Source organism: Hypanus sabinus, chromosome 10 (genome assembly GCF_030144855.1).
Source record: "Hypanus sabinus isolate sHypSab1 chromosome 10, sHypSab1.hap1, whole genome shotgun sequence".
Classification (NCBI taxonomy): domain Eukaryota; kingdom Metazoa; phylum Chordata; class Chondrichthyes; order Myliobatiformes; family Dasyatidae; genus Hypanus; species Hypanus sabinus.
Genome location: NC_082715.1, coordinates 78090265 through 78108183, shown reverse-complemented (window position 1 = coordinate 78108183; position 17919 = coordinate 78090265). Strand labels below are relative to the sequence as shown.

The 17919-nt window shown below is 38.2% G+C and overlaps 1 protein-coding gene across 2 annotated transcripts in view; it reads right to left on the bottom strand.

Moving 5' to 3' along the window:
* lyst (lysosomal trafficking regulator) overlaps positions 1–17919 on the bottom strand; it is a 277149-nt gene that overhangs the window by 78564 nt on the left and 180666 nt on the right. For both annotated transcript variants that reach the window (XM_059982158.1, XM_059982159.1), the window contains exons 24-26: positions 16089–16269; positions 6063–6232; positions 1667–1897 (exon numbers count right to left, since the gene is read on the bottom strand). In XM_059982158.1, coding sequence (XP_059838141.1) covers positions 1667–1897; positions 6063–6232; positions 16089–16269 — 582 coding nt within the window. The remainder of the gene's footprint in view (positions 1–1666; positions 1898–6062; positions 6233–16088; positions 16270–17919) is intronic.

Sequence of the window (17919 nt, the reverse complement as noted above, 5' to 3'; positions counted from 1 at the left end):
CAGCATTTTATGCTTTCATTCCAGATTTCAGTATCTGAACTAATTTGATATTCATTTACTGTCTGGCATGATATTAGTTTCATAAACAGAAAGGATGTTGTTCACAATGTAAAGGTGGAAATTTTGTTCCCCCCAAATGATCATCAAAGAGCAGTAGATAGCTGTGTGATGACTAGGTCAAGCAGATTTACCCATTGCACTGGTTCCCTCATAACCTCCCACAGAACTAGTCTTGTAAATATGTCCTTCTGGACTCAGCTAGCTCAGTGTTGCTGAGGCATTCAGGTAACTGTTACTGAAGTTGTTCCACCCGTTGAACCATAATTGTCTTTGCTACTCTCTGCACTTTATCTGAATGATAAACATTGGAGTGGAAATGGTTTATCAGCTGAGGCAGGGTATTAAATTGCAAATAGCAGGAGATATCTATGCCCATGCTCGATCTGGTGTTTGAGACTTCTTAGGCTCTAGCCCATGCACCTTGTTTCCAACTTCATACCACTGTGCTACCATTTCTGTTCGTATTCTAAGTGAGATAGGGCATACCAAAGGACCCTGATCTTTTTTAGCTTTGATAAGGGGTAGTGAACCTTTTAGAGAGCGTATGCCCAAATTAATGATAACACTCCATAATAAAATTCCCTCATGTGCCATGGTAATTTTAATCTTTTAAAAAGTCAATTGAAAATAGCATCATTTCTAAATAGCATTGTTATCGAAACCATTTACTATCCAAACAAAGATACGTACACCAGTTCTGCGAGGATTTAAAAATGTATCATTCAGCTCATGTATTCCCATAATTGTCTGGCTGGTGCCAAGCCGGCCTGAGATATTTCCTGTAAAGACCTAACTGCTCTCACATTATAAAAAAAATCATCTGCTGCTTCATTTGGCAGTAAAGTAAACATCTTCTTATTATGGGTGAGGTTTAAACAATCAAGGGGTGGCAATGAATATTGCATGCCAACAAAATTTTTGCACTTGTCTTGTTGGGCACTCATGGTTTGCCACTCCTGCCTTAGATATTGGTTGGTTATCCAGCATGGTGACTGTGAGACAGATCTCCCAATTTAAACACATTTCCAATTGTTGTTAAGGAAAGCATATGGGACAGATACTACAAATTTTGCTATCCAGTAATAGTTTGAAATATCTGAGAGCTATGCCACATCACTTCAGAATGCAGTTAAATCATATAAACATTGGCAGTTTTCCTTTGCTGAAAGACAAATGCTGATTGATATTATAAAACAATCAGTGGTTTTGTGACTATCTTTACTGGTTCAAGCTTTCGCAATTTACTGAAGTTCTCCAGTTAGCATGATGGGATCTGTACCTGCTGTTGTAATGTAGGAAATGCAGCAACCCCTTAACCCACAGCATGGATCCTAAAAGCTGAGATAACGACCAAATAATCTGTTATAGCAATGTTACTTATGGGGTAATTATTGGGCAGAAAGTCTGTAATAGCTCTACATTGCACATAACAAATGTTGGTTCGACACCTTTAAGCTGGAGAAGGATGGGAATCCAACAATTTCATTCTTATTACAGTAGAACATAAGCCACTCAAATTAAAAGTAATTAACTTTCGGTAATTGCAAAAGTTGTAAGATAATTGTAAGAATTTACTATCAACTAATACCCATGGTAGCTTTCTTACCCATTCTCTAATCCATTAAGTGCTGCCAAGGTGTTGAACAAGACATACAGCAAACCATTATCAAGAAGTATATCAGCTAACTTGGAACAGGTGTTCAAAAACTGAAGTACAACACACAATATATGGTGCAGTAACGTATTTTCATAGAGAGAGTTTTCAATAAGGCCCAATACAGGAATGATGCATCTTTTACGGAATGGGTCGATATTAGCCACAGTCTCTGAATCCAGCCTATTTCAATTGGAAAACAAAAGGCAAATTACTGATGAGTTGAACCACAAGATAAAGCTAACCAAATACAGCATGTACATTTACAATCCACAGATCTTCCAACAATGCAAAAAGTTATTGATCAGTTAAAGAAAAAATGTACTCCTTTACCACCTTAATTGGACAGCACACCAAATTCATTTCTGAAGAAAGAGCTAGTCCGATAAACGGAATCTTCCATATATGTAAGTGATTTATTCGAACGTCACAAAAAACCACCCCATTTTTGACATATGCTTCTGTTAATTTGCCCTGCAGCTTTTGCATGTAGAAACACCTATTGTATTTGCAGATCTGTAAGTTTTTACTGACGAGCAGGGGTTCCTAACCTGGGGTCCACAGAACCCTCGCTTCATGGTATTAGTCCATGGCATAAAAAAGGTTGGGAACTCCTGCACCAGAGAATAGATTCAACTGCACTTCTGCATTCAGCTGCTGTTTGGTGTTCCTGGAACTTTATATACCCCAAGTCAACTTAAATTATTGTGTATTTCAAAAGTACCAATATTTAAAAGGTCAAAAAAATGACATTAGGTAAGCCCAGATCCTGTGCTCTCAATAGCTCATTTTATATATAGGTACACATATAAAAGACCCTACTTCTGTGTCCAATTGTTTCTTAAAACTTCAAAAGAAGTATTCTTCTTGACATGGTCAGTACACCCAGAATTGGGTTTTAAAGGTAACAGGGAGAAGGCTCTCAATTTTGTTGAGAGGGACAAAAAAATATCAGTCATGATGGAATGCAAAGCAGGCTCAATGGACTTAATGGCCCAATTCTGTTCCTATGCTTTATGGCCTTATAATACTGGTTCCAGGTCAATCTTCAATTGACCCATCACCAGTATCATGGTGAACGAATAACTATAACAATAGATAGTGCTCTGACCTAAAGGAAAAAAATGGAATTGTGGTTGGAAGAATTCAGAAATAAAGCAAATTTAATCTAAGTAATTAAAATGCTCAGGCAGTAAGCAACGAAAATATGAACAAAAAAATCATATAACTTGGACTAAAATTAGCACAAGTAGGTAAGGAATAGATAACACAAACATGAAAGAGCATGTGAAACTAAGTTGAGATCAGTATTTGAAGAAAATTCATTGATTTAAAGAAAATAAAGTTAAATTTAACTGCTAATTTGAATGCAAAAGGCCAAAGGCAGTAGATGTAGTGTACAGATGAAATATTTCAAAATATTTAACTTTAAAGAGGAAAGATTAATATGGAAAAGAAAAGCAGAATGGGCAAGGGTATTTCTATTATAGGCATTAGGATACGGAGACTAAATATATTAGATAGAAAAGAATGAATCAGTTTAGGCCAGCCTTTCTCAAAAATTTTGCCCTGGAGGAAACCTTGAAATAATTTTCAGGTCTCAGGGAACCCCTGCGTAAAATTATTATATCTACAGCTCACGGTACATTTGAGTGATCAGGAAGTTGCAGATAATAAATAAAAATAATTGTCAATGCTCTTTTGAGTAGAGAATGGCAGGTAGAATTAAGGAAAACCCCAAGACATTCTACAAGTATGTGAAGAGCAAGAGGATAAGGCATGAAAGAATAAGATCTATCAAGTGTGACAGTGGGAAAGTGTGTATGGAACCGGAGGAAATAGCAGAGGTACTTAATGAATACTTTACTTCAGTATTCACTATGGAAAAAGCTCTTGGTGATTGTAGTGATGACTTGCAGCGGACTGAAAAGCTTGAGCATGTAGATATTAAGAAAGAGGTTGTGCTGGAACTTTTGAAAAGCATCAAGTTGGATAAGTTGCTGGGACTGGATGAGATGTACCCCAGGCTACTGTAGGAGGCAAGGGAGGAGATTGCTGAGCATCTGGCGATGATCTTTGCATCATCAATGGGGACAGGAGAAGTTCCGGAGGATTGGAGGGTTGCGGATGTTCTTCCCTTATTCAAGAAAGGGAGTAGAGGTAGCCCAGGAAATTATAGACCAGTGAGTTTTATTTCAGTGTTTGGTAAGTTGATGGAGAAGATCCTGAGAGGCAGGATTTATGAACATTTGGAGAGGCATAATATGATTAAGAATAGTCAGCATGGCTTTGTCAAGGGCAGGTCGTGCCTTACGAGCCTGATTGAATTTTTTTGAGGATGTGACTAAACACATTGATGAAGGAAGAGCAGTAGGTGTGGTGTATATGGATTTTAGCAAAGCATTTGATAAGGTACCCCGTGCAAGTCTTATTGATAAAGTAAGGAGGCATGGGATCCAAGGGGACATTGCTTTGTGGATCCAGAACTAGCTTGCCCACAGAAGGCAAAGAGTGGCTGTGGATGGATCATGTTCTACATGAAGGTGACCAGTAGTGTGCCTCAAGGATCTGTTCTGGGACCCTTACTCTTCGTGATTTTTATAAATGACCTGGATGAGGAAGTGGAGGGATGGGTAAGTTTGCTGATGACACAAAGATTGGAGGTGTTGTGGAGTGTGGAGGGCTGTCAGAGGTTACAGTGGGACATAGATAGGAAGCAAAACTGGGCTGAGAAGTGGCAGATGGAGTTCAACCCAGATAAGAGTGAAGTGGTTCATTTTGGTAGGTCAAATATGATGGCAGAATATAGTATTAATGGTAAGACTCTTAGCAGTGTGGAAGATCAGAGGGATCTTGGAGTCCGAGTCCATAGGACACTCAAAGCAGCTGCGCAGGTTGACTTTGTGGTTTAGATAGCATATGGTGTATTGGCCTTCATCAATTGTGGAACTGAATTTAGGAGCTGAGAGGGAATGTTGCAGCTATATAGGACCTTAGTCAGACCCCGCTTCGAATACTGTGTTGTTCTAGTTGCCCCACCACAGCAAAGATGGGGAAAAAATAGAAAGTGTGCAGAGGAGATTTACAAGGATGTTGCCTGGATAGGGGAGCATGCCTTATGAAAACAGGTTGAGTGAACTCGGCCTTTTCTCCTTGGAGCAACAGAGGATGAGAGGTGACCTGATAGAGGTGTATAAGATGATGAGAGACATTGATCACGTGGATAGTCAGAGGCTTTTTCTTAGGGCTGAAGTGGCTGCCACAAGAGGGCACAGGTTTAAGGTACTGGGGAGTAGATATAATGGAGATATCAGGGGTAAGAATTTTTACGCAGAGAGTGGTAAGTGCGGGAAATGGGCTGCCAGCAACAGTGGTGGAGGCGGATATGATAGGGTCTTTTAAGAGTCTTTTGGATAGATACGTGGAGCTTAGAAAAATAGCGGGCTATGGGTAACACTGGTAATTTCTAAAGTAGGGACATGTTCGGCACAACTTTGTGGGCCAAAGGGCCTGTATTGTGCTGTAGGTTTTCTATGTTTCTATGAATTTTTAGCCAATCTTTTTTGGAAAAAAAACAGGTAGATTAGATAAGCTTAGCTTACTTTTCTTGAAATAAATCTGTATTTCCCTTTCGTAAATTTTAAAAACATATAAGGCAAACACAATAAATTTTTGTTAAATAACTGGCTTAAGCCAAAATGGGAGTTAATTTTTCTAAAGGTAGTCTCAGAAGATTTAATTTAAATAAAGGTTGTAAACTAATTTTAATTAATGCTATTTACAACATGAAAATTTATTGACAATGTTGAACAGTAAAGTTACTAAATGCTATAAGCCAAAGCAATACAAATAAAAATATAGCCAGACACAATTTTATGTAAGACTTTGAAAAAACTTTGTGTTGCGCAAAGTTCAAAAAATAAAGTATATTTTTTTGAATCACGATTTCTCGCAGAACCCCAAGCAACTTCTTGCCAAATTCTGGTCGAGAAACCCTGGCTTAGGCTGAAGTGTACCGAAAACACTGATGGGGATAATTAAAAGCTATATTGTTGAGCATAGATTGATATTGTAGAGGTACAAATTACCTACTAATTGGCAACTCTATCAATAATATCAGTCTTATCCTGCTGAACTACCTTGAATTTAATGTTAGTGCTTTATGTCATTAACTATCTGATTTCCCTAGAGACTAACAAAATATTAGGAGGTCAAAATCTCTATTAGGTTACTCCATTACTCCAAAGCAATGCATAACTGAGGTGACAGAAGAGATTTTGATTTTAAGTGAGATAACATAATCAGTAAAAAAAATTAATAAAAATTGCAACAAATAAGATGAACATACTCTTCATTCAGATCGACTGCCCGGCCCAGCAGCATTTCAAGAAAACAATCCAACAAGCCTTGTGTCCCTTGATGAAGGTAAAGTTGATTGGCCAATAATGAAAACCCGTGGTTTTTCAGGAATTTTTCCTTTTGATCCTTTGTAGCACGTGTGAAATATGCATCCAGCAGCTATTAACAAAGCATGTTAAAACTTAATTAGGAAAATGAGACTAATCAAGTGTTGAAGTAAAAATTTCAGTTATGAAATTGTATTGATGGATTCACAAGCTCATCCAGAACAGGAAATTATTCAGTGTCTGTGCCAGCTTTTTGAAAGACCAACCAGTTGATCTCACCTATCTGCTCTTTCTTCCTGCTGCTGCAATTTTTTTTTACATTTTACTGAGATACAATACCCTCTCACTGTAGCAGTCAAGAGATGAATTCCAAATCTGAGTGATATCAAATTTTCTGTGCCTTTGGCATTTTTACAATGAAATGTATTGTTTCTAGTTATAGACATATTTGGCAAAAGAAACCATTTTTTCTTTAATTTTGAATACCTAATGATTCATGGACATGAGCTCAAGTCCTAAAAATGCAACTGGAAAATTTGAAATGGATAGCAAGCAACTCAGTTATATCAAACTACCCATGACAGCCCTACATAAAGAGTGTGTGAGAGAACGCAGGAAAAAGGAACAAGGGAGTGTCACAACTGCCACTGATAACCCATCATCAGTTGATGAACCCTAATATTCTTCCACCTTGAAATGCTAAGTGCAGAGGAATTTATCTGACATAATAGAAAAACGCCTAAGAGTTTCCAGTCCATACAGCCAACTACTGTTCCTTCATCCTATTCTTAACCAAGGGGAAAGTGATGGAATTGACAGCTGCAATACTAGCAGATGGAATTTACCAATAACGTGCTGAGAAATATTGCATTTTGGTGGTCCAAGAGACTTCAAATTAATTACACATTTATTGCAAACATGTGAAGAAGAACAGAACTCCTGTAATTCTGCTCCCTTCCTTTCCAGTCCTAGTGAAAGGTCTTGGCTCGAATCATCGCATGTTTATTCCGCTCTAAAGTTACAGTCTGACTTGCTGAGTTCCTCCAGTGTTTTGTGCATGTTTTGCTCCTGTAAGACCAAGTGTTGTCAAGTAACATTGAAGTAATTGAAAATTGGGGGATAATTAAAAATCTCATTGTTTTAAATCTTACTTAGCATAGAGGAAGATGCTTGTTACAGTTTGAGGTCAGTCACCTCTGTTATAAATGTCCTAACTCCCAGCTGCTTCATTAATAATGCCTACTTAATATCAGACACAGATGTGCACAAATGATTATGAAATATTCAGTTATATTTTTAACAGCTCAAATAATAAAACAATCTACATTCATGTACAACAATATTAACATGCTAATCTAATAAACCATAGCATTTGTGTCACATAAGTACCAGACAATTACCACATCCAACAAGAGTGTAAAATAATTTTCCTTGGCATTCAATTACAATACTATTAATCAATTCCTCTAATGTAACACCCTGGAAGGAGTCACTGCTGACCAGATATTTAATTGTATTAGCCAGGTAAGTCAGAGCAGATCAGAAATTCAGTTGCAAGTGATTCACCTTCCATATTCTCAAAATCTTTCCAACATTTCTAAGGGCTCAAGGTCAGGAGCGTGGAATCTTCTTACTTGCCTAGAAGCAAGCAGCGTCAACACCCAAAATTTCATCCACCAAAACAGTCCTCTTCCTTCAATCCATCTACCAACTTACAGTTGCAAGAAAAATTTTGTGAACCCTTTGCAATTACCTGGTTTTCTGCATTAATGACTCATAAAGTGTGGTCTGATCTTCATCTAAGTCACAATAATAGACAAGCACAATCTGCCTAAACTAATACCACACCAACAATTGTAATGCTTCTTGTCACTATTTAATCAATCGCAGTCTAGGTTCAAAAAAGTATGTGAACCTCTGGGGTAATGCCTTCTACAAGAGCTATTTGGAGTCAGGTGTTCCAATCAATGAGATGAGATTGGAGGTGTGAGCTATACTTGTCCTCCACCCTATAAAAAAACACTGTTATGAACCCGCAGGTTTCGTTTACTGTGGACTGTCGCTTTAAGAGTGCCCAAGTGAGGTGGGACTATGACGTTAGTCACACGCTTCCGCGGTCTGTACAGCTTAAAATACAGAGACAGAGAGAGGGGAAGGGGGAGGGGGAGAGAGAGGGTGGGGGGGGAGAGAGAGAGGGTGGGGGGGAGAGAGAGAGGGTGGGGGGGAGAGAGAGAGGGTGGGGGGGAGAGAGAGACAAGCTACCCTTGTAGTCTTCGGAAGACTTGGAACTACGAACTGCCGGGGCAAGTTTGTTCCAGTATGGGTGTCTGTCACTTCATATAATCCATAGGAGCGGGTTTTCGGATATCCTGTGGGACCACTCATGTGTTAACCCTTGCCTGGGTATATTGTGTGGTAATCACTAGAAGACAGTATCCCTGTGACAGGTCACTTTCGGTGATAATTCGCATGTGGATTTGGAACGATACGTCAGACAAGATCTACGGCGATTATTACCTCGTTTTCAGCGTGGAACCTGTGGAATACTTCGTACTTACCTTTTCTCTCCATTACAAATATCTCTCTCCCATCATTTATTTTGTGTATTACTGAACTTTCCTACTTTACCATCTCAAGTCTCTCAGCCTTGTTCTTCCCCCAAGCTCAATATAGTTTGGGAGCTATATTTACACATTTATACATATAACACTGTTAACTTTTGTTTATTTTGGTTTAAGTTACTATATCATAAGTAGTTATTAATAAAGATAGTGGTTTTAACATCATAACCCGACTCCATGTGCAATCTATTGCTGCTGATTAGTTTCTAAAATGTTACAGTTTATAACAACACACACATACTAAGTCAAGTTACTGACAGAGCCTGCTCTTCTCAAGAAAGATCCAATCATATGCACCATGCTTTGATCAAAACAACTTTCAGAGGACCTTAGAATTGTAGAGATTCATGAAGCTGGAAAAGGCTACAAAAGCATTTCTAAAGACCTGAGTGTTCATCAGTCCACAGTAAGAGAAATTATCTACAAATAGGAAATTCAATGCTGTTGCGACTCTCCCTTCGAGTGGTCATTCTGCAAAGATCACACCAAGAGCACAACATGCAATTGCTGAAGGAGGCGAAATAGAACACAAGGGTTGTAAAAGCAAAAGACCTACAGAAATTGCTAGAACGTGCTAAAGTCTCTGTACATATGTCCACTATCAGAAAAACACTGAACAAGAATCGTGTTCATGGAAGGACACCACAGAAGAAACCATTACTCTCCAAAAAAAACCAATTGCTGCATGTCTCAAGTTTGCATAAGACCACCTGGTTGTCCCACAACGCTTCTAGAACAATGCTCTGAGAACAGGTGAAACAAAAAGTTGAACTTTTTGGTAAAAATGCACAGTGCTATGTTTGGAAGAAAAAGAGCACTGCACACCAACACCTCATCCCAACTGTGAGTATTGCCAAAGGGTTTCGGCCCAAAAGGTCAACTCTTTACTTAGATGCTGCCTGGCTGAGTTCCTCCAGCATTTTATGTGTGGTGCTCGGATTTCCAGCATCTGCAGATTTTTTGCTAGTGGGTTGGGGGGGGGGGGGAGAGAAAGAGTTGTTGCCTTGCTGCTACTTGTGTGTGGGAGGTGGGTGCTTTAGGGTTCTAATGTTTTAATTCATTTACTCTTTGGGGCACTCCTCTGTTTTCGTGGATGTCTGCAAAGAAAAAGAATTTCAGCACGTGTATTGTATACATTTCTCTGACATTAAATTTGCCTACCGAAACCTATTTTCTCTTACTTATGAAGCATGGTGGAAGAAGCATCATGGTTTGGGGCTGCTTTGTTCTATAGCTGAGGGAACAATGAATTCAAAATTGTATCAAGACATTTTACTGACCTTTTTCCAAACCTATTCTCTTGTTTTAATATATGCAGAGGGGTTCGGATTTAATGAAACTAATGGTTCTTTCTTTTTTGATGTTACAAACAGCCCATGTTGTTTTCTTTTTCTTAGTTTTTGGTTAGTATTGTTTAAATTAGATTTTTTTGGGGGGTATATTTTTTTTCTTTTTGGATACGTTAATCCTTTCTTCAATGTATACTACATTTGTACTTGAACAACTTTGGGAGGTTTATTACCTTTGTATTAACTGAATATATATTTATATATGTTAACCATCAACAATGTAATCCCAATAATTGTGTAGCAATATTATGTTATATCCATTATTTTGATATAAATAAAAAGATTGAAAAAGAAAGAAAAGACATTTTACAGGAGAATGTCAGGGTAGCAGTCCATTACCTGAAACTTAATAGAAGTTGAATGATGCAACAAGACAATGATCCAAAATGCAAGGGTATATCAGTAGCACAATGGTTTAAAAAGAAGAAAATTCATGTTTTGCAATGGCCAAGTCCAGACCTTAAACCATTTGAGATGAATGACCTGAAGTGAGCTGTTCGTGCAAGGTACTCCAGAAATATTTATGAACTGAAACAGTTTTGTATGGGAGAATAGTTTAAAATTCCTCCTCGCTGTTGTGCAAGTCTGATCAGCAGCTACAGGAAGTGTTTGGTGGAAGTTATTGCTGCTAAAGGAGGTTCTAACAGTCATTAAATACTTTTTCCAGCCTGGACTGTGAATGATTAAACTATGTGTACAATAAAGACATGATAAGTACATTTGATTGTGTGTTATTAGTTTAGGCAGATTGTGTTGGTCTGTTATTGTGATAAAGATCAGACCACATTGTATGAGTAATTAATGCAGAAAACTAGGTAATTGAAACGGTTAACAAACTTGCAACTAACCAGCTTAAAAGTTCATTAGTATATCCTGTTTGCTGTGTCTGCCCTTAAATGAGATAGTGCTAAATTTGCTAAAACATTTTTGAAAACAAATTAACATTGTAGCAACCATCACCACTTGCAGTGGGGGGGGGGGGGGGAATGGAATATCGCCATCCGCAGGCTCCTATCCAAGACATACCACACTGCCATGTAAATACAGGTTCCCCCCCCCCCATCCGAAAGTAGAGCGTTCCCATGAGATCTTTCATAAGCTGAAATGGTGTAAAGTGAAGAAGCAATTACCATTAATTTGTACGGGAAAAATTTTTGAGCGTTTGACCCAAAAAATAACCTACCAAATCATACCAAATAACACATAAAACCTAAAATAACACTAACATATAGTAAAAGCAGGAATGATATGATAAATACATAGCCTATATAAATTAGAAACAATATATGTACAGTGTAGTTTACTTACCAGAATCAGGAAGACAGTGAGCACACTGGAAGGTTCACACATTTTTCTATCATACAGTTCTTTGTAAGCACGCAAAACATCCTGCAAACCTGCCCTAAACCTACGTGCCCTTTCAAAATTAAAGTCGTATTTTTCTGCAATCATTGCAGAACTGTCAACCATAGCGAAAATCTCACACAGTTCAAAGCTACGGCTGCTTGATGCTGAGCTGTTGAGTGTAACTCCCGGGGAAGGCGCTTGGCGGCGCCACTCTCACTGCTCGGGGTGTGCGCTGCCTTTATAATGGCTTGCTGCAAAACAATCGCTGAATGCTGTTTTCGCTTTTTGCCACTCTCACTGCTCAGGGTGTGAGCTGCCTCTATAACGATTCGCTGCAAAACAAACGCTGAATGCTATTTTCACTTTTCACCTTTTTTTGTAAAAGCAAAAATCCTCTTCGGATTTCTTTCGGTTAGCGAAAACAGGTACTAATACAGGTCTTTCATAAAAGCAAAGTGGCATAAAGCAAACTTTCGAAAAGCAGGGGATACCTTTATATCAACTGTTCCTTCATCACCAATGGGTTAAAAGTCAGTATCTTTCATACTACACAGAGAACTTCCCACCTAACAACACAGAAAAAAGCACTTCTTTCCTGCAGAGATTCAAAACTAAAGATTCATGTTTCCTTTCTAAGAAGAAATTAGGCATGAGCAAAATTCAGGGACACTCACAGTTTTGTAACAGATAAAATATTTATTTTTATATATGGCTGCTTAACCTTCCTTGCCAAGGAGACTAATCTCAATTTCTCAAGATCGTTTCTCAGGGCTGGATGCATGCCAGTAAATATCTTCTACACCCTCCCCAAGGCCATTATGTCCTTCTTAAAGTATGTATCATACCAGAAGCTGACTTTGCAGTACTACATATAATAAATCAGGATCAACTGACACATTGGAATGAAGACAAACTATCGACGACTCCTGTTCTGTTTATTCTGCAAAAGAAGCACTCAGATGATGTAATCCACAATTTAGGAAGGTAATGTATCAAGCTTCAAATTCCTCAGTGTCCACATTTCTGAGGATCTCACCTGGTCCCTGAACTCCTCCATCCTGATCAAAAAGGCACAGCAGCGCCTTTATTTCCTGCGGAGCATCAAGAAAGCTCACTTCTGTCCCAGGATACTGACGGACTTTTACCACTGTACCACTGACAGCATACTCACCAACTGCATCTCAGTGTGGTATGGCAATTGTCCCATATCAGCCCAGCAGATTGTCAGCACCCAATTGTCCATCATTGAGAACCTCTACCATAAATGTTGCCTGGGCAGGGTGAGAAGCATTATCAAGGATGCATCTCACCCTAACCATAGACTTTTTACTCTCCTCCCATCTGGTAGGTGCTACAGGAGCCTCCGCTCCCACCCAGCAGACACAGGAAGAGCTTCTTCCCTGAGGTTGTGACCCTGCTGAACCTCACATCACAGCGCTAAGCAGTATTGCACCCATATTGTACTGTCTCAGTACTTTTATATTTGTGTGCTGTAGCACTTACTTTTTATTTGCAGTTATTTTGCAAATAACACTATTCTTTGCATTTCTGGTTAGATGCTAACGGCATTTCATTTGGCTTTGTATCTGTATTTGGCACAATGACAATAAAGTTGAACCTAATCCAATCACTCAGACTTTTGAATAGTTCCTTCACAGCTAATATCCATTCAAATGCTACAACCTGCTTGAAGTGTTAATGCTGACTAAATTAGTTGAATATGTACCCACAGTAGCCATTACGTACACCTGTACATTTAGCTATTAATGCAAACATCTAAGTCCTTCAAGTTTACAGAGAATGATGTGTGCTACAGAAAACATCCAGTGAGCATCAGCTCTGAGGGAAAAAACGCCTTGTTAATGAGAGAGGTCACAGCAGAGTGGCTAGACTGGTTCAAATTGACAGGAAGATGAGAGTAACTTGAATAACTATATGTTACAACAGTGATGTGCAGAAGAACATTTCTGAACACACAGGCACAACAAATACAATCCTAAAGTGGGAGAACTGCAGCAGCAGAAGGCAACATCAGGTTCCACCCCTGTACTTAATAAAGTGGCTACCAAATGTAAGAGAAAATAAAACAAAAAATGCTCAAAACTCTAAGCACTTCAAGCAGCATCTCTGAAGAGAGAAACAGAATTGATTAAATCAGAAGAAAAATGGTTGAGATCCTCCTGTGGAACTTAAAGAGAGAGAATTTAAAAAGGCATTATATGTAGGAATATTTGGATGGTACAGGAGGTTGCTTTCCAGATTCTGTGGATGTTGAGATAATTTCTAAGCAGGAGATGACTAGACTTCATCAACAGAGCTGGGATAAGTATTCTAGACCTTGAATTGATATTGGTAGTGGGTTGTATTTTGACAGTGGAAGGGCAGCATTGAAAATAAAATCTGGCAGAGGAATTAACACTTACATATTATTACAAATAAAGAATATAAGTATATGTAACACTACTGTATGAAGCATTGAAATGGACAAAATATTGGCGAGCTGAGGTGCAAATAGCCAGGTGGAATATGATATAGTGGTGACCACTGAGATGTGGCAAAAAAATAAGAATTGGACTGTGTTGGTTGTTGAAGCAAATTACACATTTCATGCATGATTCAACGTACATGTAACAAGTAAAGCTAATTGTTAATCTTCAAATCTTTCAAGATTTGATTGGTGAAAATGGAAAGCAATACTGAGGAAAGAAAATGCAGTAGGAGAATGAGAGAGAGGGAGATAGAGGGAGAGAGAAAATGTGCTTAAGGGGGCTTGAGTACAAAATCCATTTGGTTGGAGTTAAGTAAAAATGGTACTGTAACATTAGGAGTAAAATGATAAGTACACTGTTTCAATGAAGGATTAAAGGGGGTGTAATTTTTCAAATTTTATTTGCAAGAACTTTATCAGCATGTTGCTATAGTAATTAAGAATTCATTAATGGATCTGGTTCTGGGGAATGAAATGGGTTAGGTTGACCATATACTGTGTAACTGAGGAACATTGCTTATTAATGTTAAGGGGAAGGAGCCATCTAAAGTAAAGCTTGTTAACTGAAGGGAGTACTTTAGTGAAATGAGAGAGCATCATTTCATTTAATCTAAATTATCAAAAAGATGAAATTTTACAACATTTACTTTAACCTATATTGAAGTAAAACTGTTTTCAAATTGTAAGCAAACCCCAAGCACTGGTGTAGTAAACCATCTGATCTAAGGCAGTGTGTTGTGTCCTTGAGGCACTTAACCACACATTGCTCTGCGACAACACCGGTGTCAAGCTGTATCAGCCCTTGCCCTTCCCTTGGATAACATCAGTGGTGTGGAGAGGGGAGATTTGCAGCATGGGCAACTGCCCGTCTCCCATACAACTCTGCCCAGGCCTGCACCCTGGAAACTTTCCAAGGTGCAGATCCATGGTCTCTTGAGACTAATGGGTGCCTATTATGATCTAAGAATTAAAAATGAGATGGCCAGTAAGGCTATCTTTCTCACTAATTAATTCATTTCTTAGTTATAGAGTAACAATATGGAAACAGGTCCTTCAGCTCAATTTGTCCATGCCAATCAAGATACCTATCTAATCTAGTCGCATTTGCCCGAGTTTAGCCTTTATTGCTTAAAATCTTTCCTATCCATATACCTTTCCAACAGTTCTTTAATATCTCAATGCAGTTGCTTCAACCACTTGCCCTGGCAGTTTGTTCCATATACACACCACACTATGCATGAAGTTGTCATCCCTCTGGACCCTTTTAAATGATTCCTCTCTCACCTTAAACCTATGCCCTTTAATTTTTGATTCCCTTTCCCTGGGAATATAACTGTGTGTATTCACCCCATGTCCTTTATTCTTTAAAATGAAAAAGACTGAGGGGTGACCTTGTAGAGGTGTATAAAATCATAAAATCCTAGCCTGCCCAACCTCTCCCTACAACTCTTTGCTCATTAAACTAATTAACTGCCAATTTTTCCACAACTTGAATTGAAAACTGTTCCTATCTCCACTGTTTTCCTAAAAACTAAACAGTTTAGTTCTAAACAGAAAATAAAGTATTTAACTTCATTAAGATTTCATTTCTGGGTTTTGTTTTAGGTAGCGGCCAGCACTTTCTGGAGACTCCAGGATGATGCTGAAGGAAAAACAGCTCTTAAGTCTGAGAATTTTTCAAGCCAAAATTCATGCTAAAAATATTATATTTTGTAAAATATATTTTTAAAAATATTATTTGTCTGCTCTAGTTTTTATGACAGACACAACAATGTACTAACATTGACAAGTTTACTACGAAAAAATTATTACAATATTTAGATTTGTGAAATGGAATGGAGAGTAGAACCAACGAGATTAACCAGTGTGATTTAGCACTTGTTCATTGCAACACTCAAAGTGGATCAACAACAACTTGCTGCTTAAGCTCCCCTGTGACCACGTGTGTTTCTTCCGAGTGCCCTGGTTTCTTTTCACAGTCCAAAGACATAATGGTTGGTAGGTTAGCTGGTCATTGTAAATTTTTGTGTGATAAGGCTAGGGTTACATAGAGGGTTGCTGGGCTCAAAGGGCCAGAAGGGCCTATTCCACAATAAAGATAGATAAGACTTCATACTATCATGACCAAGTCCCTGAAATGTATTAACTGACTATTTCTCTTACCTTAATAACTCCTTGCTGTATAACTGGAGCTGGATGATTAACAAGGACTATCAATGCTTCTGGTTGAATTAACTTGTCCATCACATTGGCAAGCATCACATCTGGCAAGATGAGTAAGATTCCTTTCAAAAGGTTATACAACCCACAGCAGATGAGAATCAGACAATCCTCTGTTGATGATCTAGGTGCGGAAAACAATGATGTCAACCAAAAGAAAAACAGAAATCAGAGTTTCCATTTAATAATGCAAATTATGTCAAATTTATATTTGATAAGATTAGATTCACTTTACTTGTCAAATGTACATTGAAACATACAGTGAAATGTCCCATTCTGTGCCAAATCCAATCAATGAGGATGTGCTAGGGGCAGCCTGCAAGTGTCACCATGCTTCTGGTACCAAGACAGCAAGCTCACAACTCACTAACCCTAACTTTTAAGTCTTTGGAATGTGGGGGAAAACCAGAGCAGACAGAGGAAATTTGCGCAGCCATAGGGAGAATGTACACCCAGATTGGTGAGCACTGGTGCTATGATACTGTTACGCTAATCGCCACTTCATAACATTCACTATTCTTAAAAACTATATTTCCTGACTTTTCCCATCATTTGGTCAGACACTGACAGAGTCTATTTGTAACATGGACTAGACAATAAAGCATTCTGTAGATTGGAATTAGTTTAAACCTGAAGTACCATAATTACCAGCCCCACGTACTTTGTCGAAACCCTTGAATGTTGTAATTCAATGATTGTTTAATGTACCTACTTGTTAACATGATGAAAAGCAGAGCCACGGTACTATTGTATATAAAAAAAATGCATCAAGCATGGAGTGATCTATTTAAATTGAAGCTATATGTTATTCATTTCATACTTTGTAGGAAAGAAGTGGAAGAAATCAAACTTTTTTTTATTATTTACCATGGCTTGATAGCCACCAATGCAAATAACTGTGGCATTTTGCATACAGTTCACAAAATTATTACTTTTTCTTTTGAATATGCTTCTACTACTGGGATTGGAGCCTATAATTTACATTTTGTTATTGTGTTTTTGGGCTGATTGATTGATCTGGCACTTTTGCTATCTCTGAGGGAATTCAGCATGGTTGAGAATGGAGGGAGTGGCCTAATGGCAGAACATAAACCTATGATTGGCTTCAATTCTTGACTAACTCACTGACTAAAATGTTGAGCAAAAATAATATCAACAAGGATGAGAGCAGAAAGCAAGCAGGTGTTCAGTGCTGTACATCTGTGCTTGATCAGTCTCTCTCTCTCTCTCACTGCTGCTGGAGGAAGGTGCAGCAGTCTTGGATTTTGGGTAGTGTTTGATTGTTGTGGTTTATGGACTAGGCTCATTTTTAGAGGGCTCTGCAGTTTATGTTATATATATTGTAGTTTATAGTTACTCCTTTTTACATGGTTATTTTGTGTGACTTTGATCAGGGGGGTGGGGAGGACTGGCTCTGCAGCATTCAATCAACAAATAACAGCGCTAAATTGAACTGAATTAAACTGAACATTCCTAGACTGTTTCAAAGACTCTCATTTAGTTACTCATTTTTAGTTACTCAAAATGTTAGTCATTTTTTTGCAATTTGCACGATTTTTTTTGCGCGTGTTGGATGTTTGACGATTCCTTTGAAAGGGCTCCATGGTGCTTCTTTGTCTTGTGGCTGTCTGTGAGAAGACGAATTTCAGGCTTGAATACTGCATACATACACCCAGAATAAATGAACTTTAAATTTTTGAATCTCTGAATCTTTGATATGGTGAATAAAATACTAACATGGTGCCAGTAGCATTATACTGTTTACTTTTTAATT